Source organism: Mytilus californianus, unplaced genomic scaffold (assembly GCF_021869535.1).
Source record: "Mytilus californianus isolate M0D057914Y unplaced genomic scaffold, xbMytCali1.0.p SCAF_8, whole genome shotgun sequence".
NCBI lineage: Eukaryota > Metazoa > Mollusca > Bivalvia > Mytilida > Mytilidae > Mytilus > Mytilus californianus.
In genome coordinates this window covers 45,874,106-45,884,103 of record NW_026262734.1, presented here as the reverse complement: position 1 = coordinate 45,884,103, position 9,998 = coordinate 45,874,106, and the positions used below count along the sequence as shown (strand labels likewise).

The following is a 9,998-nucleotide window of genomic DNA, read 5'->3' as shown; positions in this document are numbered from 1 at the left end:
TCTGAAGGTCAGTATACAACCTTGAACAACAGACAGATGTCTATATAATATGTCAGGATCTTAAAAGGCCCAAGTCTACAAAAATTGTAAATTAATTATACTAAAGAAATTATCAAGGATCTTGCATCTACACCCAATTCCACCAAGCAATAAAAAACATTCAGATATGACATATGATGTCCACTGACGAAGTTCATGAGTAGGAACGGCCACTTAAGTCTTTTTGTATTTGTCAACTTTTGCATATTTGTCCTTTTTGAGCCAATATGAAGTTTATAGTATTAATTGTTCTTTTTGAGTTATCTGAACCTACAATTGCAATTTGCAATTTATTTTTCTTTGAAATTAAATCATTTTGATTTTATTTTACTGATAATATATGTAAATAACCTGACATGCTTATAAGTATTCTAAAATCTTGTCTAGTTACAAGATCTGAGGAGCTATAAGCTCTCATCTAATTTTCTAGCATGTTTTTTTTTATCATATATCTTTACTTTTAAATATTTTACTGTAAATTATTTTTCCTTATGAATGTGTGTTTTCTGCATATTATCTCTTAACTGGCCTTTTATCTTTGATCTACTCAAATGAGATAATCAGATACCACAAAATGTAGTTTTTGGTATTTAATTTATTAAAATATCACAGACTATGCTGACATGGATAAGGATAATCATTCTATCTATTGGAAGTTTGTCCATCTACATGATAATAGAGTTCATTTGTTATATCTCTACTGCTATTGCAGCTACAAAGGTGGCTACTGAAAAATAAAAATATTCGTATCATGAAGCAATGGCAACAAAAATATTATAATTTTGTCTTTTTAAGTTTTTTATTATATTTGTAATCTGTGTGTGCTTTTCTATTCAAAAACAAACTCTCCAAAATAAAATAATTTTGACAAACTATTTACACTTAGATTTATTATTCACTCTTCTTTCCAATGAATTTACTGTTATTGTGTATTATGTTCATAAGAGAAAAAAAAACAGCAGTCAAAAAACATTATGTGCAAAAACTAAAATTCAGCAAGACAAACCCAGCCAAATACCGAGAGACTGGGTTAAACAGGAAAGGAAAGAAGACCATCGCAGTGTAAATGCTAATTGACATGTATTTGTGTTATACACTAGGTTATGCTGGCAGGGCGGACAATTTTGATTCAATTTAGAAAAATAAAGTAATATCATCGTAATAAGCAATTATGTCCGATAAAAAAAAAAATAAAAAGGATAAAAGAAACTAAACAACATTTTCAACAGTACAACCAACCACATCAACCACAAACATCACATTCCACCGAAAAAAAGATGCTTTTATATTGAATATCTACCAGAAAGTACTATTTATATGCAGTTTCCAAAGTTTGTCAAAGAAAAGCAACAATGGGCCTACTTCGAATTAAACAATTAACTAGCAGTTTTCATTAGAAAAAGGCCTGTTCCAAGTCAAGAATATGACTTTTGTTTTCCATTCATTTCGTTCGTTGATAATGTAGATTTGGTTTTGTCAAAGTTTATGGACATCCCTCTTTTAAAACTTACCTTGGAGTTCGGTATTTTTGTTAATTCCTTTTTGTACTTACATTATAATGTTATTGCATATTGTCAACTAATGTACAAATTATAAAAACACCAATAGATTTCAAATATACTGTTAATATATTCAGTACTAAATACTGTATGCATTTTTGGGGGTATTTTTCTTATATAAAAAAAATCCTTACGTCAGAGCTATACTACTGAGGTCTTTATTCTCTTGGTAATCTTTGTGGACTTCTCCTGCTAACTTCTGAAAATCTTCATTTACAGGAACATCAAGTTCATTGCCTGTTAAGAAATATGTCATTCAGACAAATATGTAGAATTAATTTACAATGTGTTTGCACATATCTTACAGGTTGACAAAGAGAAAGATGGATGCATGCACACTGTTTTCCTCACGGGTACCACCAGCCCAGTAGTCAGTACTTCTGTGTTGACCTGAATTATCATTGATATGGTCATAATTATAAATTAACTGTTTACAAAACTTAGACTTTTTGTCGAAAAACTTAGGATTCTCTACCCTCGGGATAGATTAACTTAGTCGTATTTGGCAAAACCTTTTGGAAATTGGGCCCTTTACGCTGTTTTTTGTAGACAAAACGAGCGTCTGGCGTAAAAACATTTGAATCCTGGTATCTATGGTTAGTTTATTTACAACTGGGTCGAATCATTTCGATATGTAATTTTACCTTACGTCATGAACCAGTATTTGTCTTTCTGCTATATTTGTGTGAATGTTTATGGTATTAAGTTTATTCAAAGCCGTTTGAAAAGTCAGACATACAAAAGATGCAATAAAATTCATCAATAGACGAAAAACAGACAACATCTAAGCATCATGAAAAAAGAACAAACAAAAGTTCACAAATCATCACACATTAAATTAAAGAGTGAGCAACTATACATTTTCTATTTGTTATTATGATCTTGATTTTCAAAGATCTTGGCCATGAGCATAGTCGAAGAGATATTTCTTGTAAAAATACACATCTCAATGCAGAAAATCGATACTGTTTAATGTCATTGATCCGATTTCAAACTGAAAATTATTCTTTAAAAGAAGATTTAATCTGTATAGAGTTGAGAGAAGTTCTCATATTATATTAAATTCTCATTGCTATTTCTATCATGCTTATTTACTTTACACTCATACCTTCAATCCGATTAGACAATGTATCATATTTCAAAAAGCTTGTTGTTTCCATAAAACCCTGAAAAATGCAGAGAATATTCAACCCAGCAGGATATTAATAATATAAACAAAATTAATGTAGGATACCTATTTCCACCAAGACAACACTTGTTTCCGGAATAAACTTCATTAATAATGATAAAGATCGCCTCTCTGATCAAATAGAAACGTAATGGTGAAAAACTATTGTGTTATAGATTAGTGTTCTAATCACGTAACAGGATCATAGCCATTAATATATAAAGATAGTAAACTATTGTCCGGTTAATATACCATAAATGGAAGTATCAACAAACAAACAAACATTGGAATAAAAACAACCACAATCATGATGGATAGAGACTTGGCGTGTAGACAAGGTAAGCATTTCCTGCTGTACAAACAACACTCGTTATATGATTCCAAAGTAATATACCGTTATAAGGGTCAGTGATAGGAAGATGACAGGACCGGTAATTATATCAGATGGAGTGAAGGGGGACACGTATGGTCTATTACAATTAAAAAATCATTAGAAATTACAAAACTGACACTATTACGACCAACCAATTCCTGCGACCATAAGACAAGTGAACCAAATTTTAGTCGTTCTTCCTCATACCCTTGCTATATTATTTTTTGTGTTCGGACTTCACATCTGTTAGTGAAATTGCAATAATGAGGCCGTATCAACTTAAATAGGTAACAACAAAGGTTTGGGTTGATGGCTTTAACTACTCAAAAATGGTAAGGGAAAACTGAAGTAATCTCGGTTGTCATGGATCATTGTTTTAAGTTCTCCATCTGAACAAATTTCAAAAACCAGACCTAAAAATAAAGTACGTCCCTTTTTTTATTTAATATCAATAATAGCAAGCTAAAATAGGGAGACGACCCGAGTCAAAGTGAACTGCCTATTTAAGCAGGTCATTGGCAGTTTTATAGCAGTATCTTGAATTTTTAGCAGTTTTGGAGCAGTTTAAAGCAGTTTTGATTTAGGCAGCTTAAAATAACTGCCTACAAGTAAAAGATAACTCTTAATTTAAGCAGTTTAAATATTTCAAAGCAGTTTGATGAAGGTTATAATTGTTCTCCAGCTAAGCTTGGCAGTTATTTTTATATAGCAGTTTGATTTGTAAATTATTTCTTCGCAGTTGCATCAAACAGTATTAATGTGATTTAGATAAAACTGGTCTTATAGAAATGTGCCATCTGTTTACAATTGACCTCTCTGTGGTGGAAACAGGAAGTACTATCTACTCAGAAATTGAGGACACATGAGGAAAAACAACTATCTTAATATATTGTTCAGCAATTACTACCAATTTTAATAAAAATATCTTATTTAAACAAAAATGGATATTTTTTTCTTAATATTATATATATATATATATATATCACATTTTAAAGATTTAGGCAATTATTTGCTGGTATTTTTTAAGGGAATACTTCAACAGAATCAAACAACTCCTTAAACATCCCCATGTATTGCAATATGATAAAAATTTGAATATTGAATACACAGGAAGACAACAAGAAAAGATGTGTCGATCTTCTTACGTGAACAAAATGAAAATTTTACATTGGATATAATGTATACTTGGAAATAGTTCTTTTCACATTTAATACTGAAGATGGGCCTTAATTGTCTCAATGGCAATTTTTGAAGATTTTTTAAGATTATAATCATATTAATTGTGTGAATTTTTTTGAAATTGTACTTTCGATGTTTTATTCAACATAACAAAACAATAATGACAAGTATGATATATATATATCTATAGCTTAATTCTTATTTTTGCTCCTCGTTGTGACAGTCAAGCTGGTTTACGTGTCATGTATTTAAGGTTATATCAGAATAAAATTGATTCAGCTTACAAATATACTAAGGCTTAATCATATTAATATTTAAGAGTCTTCTTACTAATCAGGTAATATAACAAATAATTGATTTCATGTATATCATATTGTATATAAGATTGCATGAATCTTGATTTCCATTTCCCTTATTTCAGATGACTTGAAAGATTACATGTTGCACCCTGGTTTTCTGACATCAATATATGTAATACATAAAAGCTACACATATTAACCATGAAGTTGGATAACAACAATAAACTTGTTTAGAAGATATATTTTTGTTTTTGATAATTATTACATGTTATTATGTTACTTTTTAACAGCTATTAGTATGAATAATTCATAAGATCATGACCATATTAACATTTCCTTAGCAGTTATTTCCCAGTTTTATATGAATATTTATCAACCTGAAGCAGTTAAATATGAATATTATTTAACCTGAAGCAGTTAAATATGAATATTCATGAACTGAAAGCAGTTTTTTGTACCTAATTTAAATATTTCGTCAAAAAAACTGCTAACGAACTGCCTAAAACAGCTAAGGAACTGCTTTGAACTGCCAGAATAACTGTGAAGGTTTAAAAAAACTGCTAATTTTTGTATATGAAGAAACTGGTTAATTTTGGAAGGTAAACAACTGCCAAGCATCAGATACTGCTAAATCTCTGAACTGGGAAGGCTAAAAAAACTCCCAAGAAACTGCCTTTAACTTTGACATGGGGAATGTAAAACTCATCGAAACAAGTAAAACTATGAACTATTGCTCACTAATGATGCCAGCGCCTTAAAAATGCGATAAACAGGAAGTTAGTTTATGAGCCATGATCTGAAAACGCATCACACGTATGCGTATAGCTAGAAGCCCCACATCAATTTCAGGAAGCTCTTATTTGTTGTTCCCTATAAAAAAAAAGGCAACAGTAGTACATGTATACCGCTGTTCGAAACTCATAAATCGATAGAGATGAAAAAAAAACCGTGTTACAAACTAAAACTGAGAGAAACGCATCAAATATAAGAGGAGACCAACGACACAACAAAAACACAACATTAAAATGTAACACACACAGAAATGTACTATAATATAACAATGGCCATTTTCCTGACTTGGTACAGGACATTTTAAGAAAAAAATGGTGGGTTGAACCTGGTTTTGTGGCATGCCAAACCTCCCGCTTTAATGGCAACGTCAAACACAACACCAAAACGACAACATCACATGACAGGACCACAATACAAATAAATACTATAAAATGCGACGAAAATTTCATACTTGGCCATTATGTGTTAGAATATATGAGTATTCGGTAAACAAGAAGTTAATGAGCGATAAATCTGAAAGCGCATTACACGGTATAGCATGTTGACATGATGCATGAAAACAAATTTCAGGAAGTTCTTATTTTTAGCTCCCTAGACATGCTAGAAAAATGCAACGAAAATATCATACATGACCATTATATGTTAGAATATAAAAGTAATCGGTAAAAAGGAAGTTGATGAGCAAAGCATCTGGAAATGCATTACATGGTGTAGCATACTAACATGAAGCCTGATAACAAGTTTCAGTAAGCTCTTATTTGTAGTTCTCTATGCGATGAAATGTTATACATGCCCAATATATGGAAAAACGTCCCTAACAGTGACACACAATTGGTTCCCATTATAAGACCGTTTGTTAAAACATAATTCAATCACACTCAGCAAGTATGCTGTTCTTCAAAACCTTCAGCAAGATTCAATTCTGTATATTTATTAGTCATGTTATTAAAATCAATGTTTCCAAACATTCGACCTTGAAAAACAACTTATACCTGCGTTTTCCATTCTAGCTTATAATTAAAACTCTGTTAAATGAAAAGATGAAGAAAGGATTTCATTTCAAACCAAATTTTAGTTCTGTAGATAGTAGAAAGCTCGAACCTGTTGATGTTGATGCAAGCTTTATTCGATTGTGATGAAAGAAATTTTAGATCATCTTGATTTTTTAAGAATCAACATGTAATGACACCACTGGTAGAGTACACCCCTTCACAATATTTTTGAAGACCTCCAAAAGGGATAAGTAGAACATCATGATGATCCTGCTATGCACTATTATGCACATTTGTGTATTATATTTAAGACGTGAAATTTTTGCTAACATATAGAATCTATTAACAAAGCCTTGCATAAAAACTACATTACGATGATGAGGATAGTCCAACTGGCTCTTTCAACATCGATAGTGAACCAATATGTTATTACAATCTGGTATGACTTGAGCAAATAAACATTTTAAAAAATGTGTTCATGGGACATAGTTGTCTCCGCTTGTAAATATACGGCAAATTCAGCAATTTTACCCTTTATAAAGGAATATAACTCGAACGCTGAAAGTGAAGCCACCCAAAGTCGGGCTTGATATGTAGGTGGTGGTAAGAAGTAAAATAAAAAAAGTACCGAACTCCGAGGAAAATTCAAAACGGAAAGTCCCTAATCAAATGGCAAAAGCAAGAGCTCAAACACATCAAACGAATGGATAAGCATTGCGTATAAGTTTCATAACATTTGGTTGAAGCAAAGTAAAGCAAGAGAACCAAAACAAACTTCGGGACGTACGTACGGAGGGACGTACAGACGGGCAAGGGTTACCCTTAATGCCTCCTTCGCCTAGCAGTGGGGCATAAACATGCTAATGCCATTATCAGTAGACTTAAACTGTCATCAATACATTTTTGTCTCATCTAGTAAGTTCAAACACGAACAAATCCTTGAATGTTTGGAACATAAAGACAAATTACTCATTCTTTTATACATGAAGTTTATGAATGTGAAATAAAAGCAAACCAAATGACTACTCAAATTAAATGAATGATTAATGAACTAAATGAAAAATTACCTCATCAAGATGTTGTTCTACACTTTCTTTGACATAAAAATCTAGATCAGCCAACTGAGGTAAAGCATCTTTCCACTGAAATCAAACAACCTTTGGTATATGATTAATGGAAATTATGTTAGGTTTCATTTTACGAAAAACAAAATGCAATAATGCAAATACGACTATAAGAAAAGTATATATAACATACTACGGACATAAAGAATTCAATAGGTAAACATAAATAGTTAGCTAAGTTGAAAATTTCCGACTCTATCTGCAAACTCGATCTATAAGCCTGACATAATCCTTAGAATGCCTATGGAAGCAAAATGTAGCGTAAATGCGAAAAAAGGATTGGAATGTTATTCATTATGACCATAAATGCATCCAAATACATAGGTTATCATAGATGGAGAACCGAAAGATATGTAAAACTCATTCAGTCAGTGGGCTGAAAATTAGCAAATTTAAAGCAGAAAAGGCATATGTAAAAAAGTCAGTAAGGCTAGAGGTATACTTCAGAGTTACCTACTTTTGTTAAATATTACTATTTACAGGAAGTTCGCTAAGTTAGTTTGGCATGCACGGATATAAAGTTGAATGTAAATTAATGATCAATGAAATATATTCTAGAGTTACATCATTACAACGAGTTATATGACTGCATGTCACTTAATATGAGAGAGGTGAAGTCAAAAGTAAACCTTGATTAAGTTGAAGAAACACAAAATGGATGTCAATTTGAGTATTTTTTTTTTTCTGAATTGGGCCATTATACACCCAAGAATTCACCAGGATATTGGATTGTTGCTCTCTTTGAATCTGATAATTCAACTCGAATATAACACGATTTAAAAGGTAGAATTCATTGACTCCCCCACTGTATAAAGGTCAGGTTGAAAATCATAATATTCAATTCGTAACACTTTAATGTGTAAAATTATTCTTAGGATGATATTGCAACGAAATTTAACGATGTAAATATGTTAAAACAGTATACATATACATGTATATTACAGAATATAAATTTGTTTGACTAATTTTGTGATTAAATAACTTAACAAAGATGTCAGTACATATTCCAAAAAACAGCAAGAGTCTATAAGACGTTTTCTTACCTCCTATTGGAACCTCAATAACGTAAATCAATACGAACGTTACTATGTAACGTAATCTAAATCTACATGACCAGTACAAAAATGTCAAAGGCTCACAAAGGGTTAAAAATAATTATTATTCTTCAATGGTACGTTTTAAATTAAAAATCACATACAAAATTAATGGCTGAAAGTACTATTATAAAGATTGTATACATGAGAAAATTAATTACACAGCAAATTACAAAATGATTCTCGTATGCAGAAAAACATCAGGTTGTGTTTATCAATATTTCTGGTGATAAAAATGCATTATCCAAGAGTTCACACGCTGCAATGTCTCGCCTGCTTGACTTATCATGATTGAACTTATGTTGCAAGTAATATGTAATATGAAGGTTTTCCTACACGTATCACAAACTAAACATTATCAATGAAACATGTAACCGAATTCAAGGTCAGATGAACCCTATCAGACAGACATTTACTTAAAATCATACCATACATCAAATAAAGATAGCTTATTGCTTATAGCATCTGAGAAACATACCTTTTTACGAAAACCTGAATGTTGACAAATGAACCATAATAATAGTCACAGTCATTTGAACCTTCAAGAGATCATATACACCATGCAATAATTTCATACACCAAATATAGTTGATCTACTGCTTATAGTATCTGACAAACTGAAAAAACCATGAAAACTTAACATTGACCAATAAACCATGGAAATAAGGTAAAGGTCATATCACAAACATGAACACCTCACGATCATTCCATCCGCCAAATACAGCTACCCTAATACTCAAAGTGTCTGAGAAATAGACAAGACAACAAAATTAACATTGTCGTTCACCAATGAACTTTTAAAATGAGGTCAAGGGCAGATGAAACCGTCAGTCGGACGTGTCCGTACACCAAATATAGTTGACCTATTGCTAATATCACAAACGTATCTGAGATACGCGATTGACCATGAAATAGTAACCTTAATACTGATTCATGAAATGAGGTCGAGGTCAGATCAACCCTTTCTGACATGTACACCTTGCAAAAATACAATATACCAAATGCAGTTATCCTATTACTCATAATAAGTGAGTATTTCATATGACAAAAAAACTAAGCATTTTTTCAAGCAGTCGCTGAACCATGAAAATGAGTTCAAGGACAATGGGCATATGAAAGAAAGAAACTTTGAAACAAAGGCCTCTATATACAAGGCATGAAGCATTCATGCCGTATAGTAATACCTATGTCTGTCTTGCATTCTGCGAGTTTCGTCGATAGGCGAGACAAAAAAAAATTCACTTACAAACAAACAGTGTATATTAAAGGTAAATACTTTATTGCAAAACATATGTCTAACTTAAAAAAAATCTATTTGTCAAGAAGATTTTTTTTTTAGTAAATTACACTACAGAAACCTGATCTGAATTTCTATGATA

The 9,998-nt window shown here is 31.5% G+C and overlaps 1 protein-coding gene across 1 annotated transcript in view; it reads right to left on the bottom strand.

The window, feature by feature from the left end:
* Positions 1-616: 616 nt before the first annotated feature.
* LOC127711129 (uncharacterized) overlaps positions 617-9,998 on the bottom strand; it is a 36,692-nt gene continuing 27,310 nt past the window's right edge. Inside the window, exons 10-13 of the mRNA XM_052217079.1 lie at positions 7,469-7,543; positions 2,707-2,764; positions 1,733-1,835; positions 617-766 (exon numbers count right to left, since the gene is read on the bottom strand). Of these exons, the coding sequence (XP_052073039.1) occupies positions 682-766; positions 1,733-1,835; positions 2,707-2,764; positions 7,469-7,543 (321 nt within the window). The 3' untranslated portion in view covers positions 617-681. The remainder of the gene's footprint in view (positions 767-1,732; positions 1,836-2,706; positions 2,765-7,468; positions 7,544-9,998) is intronic.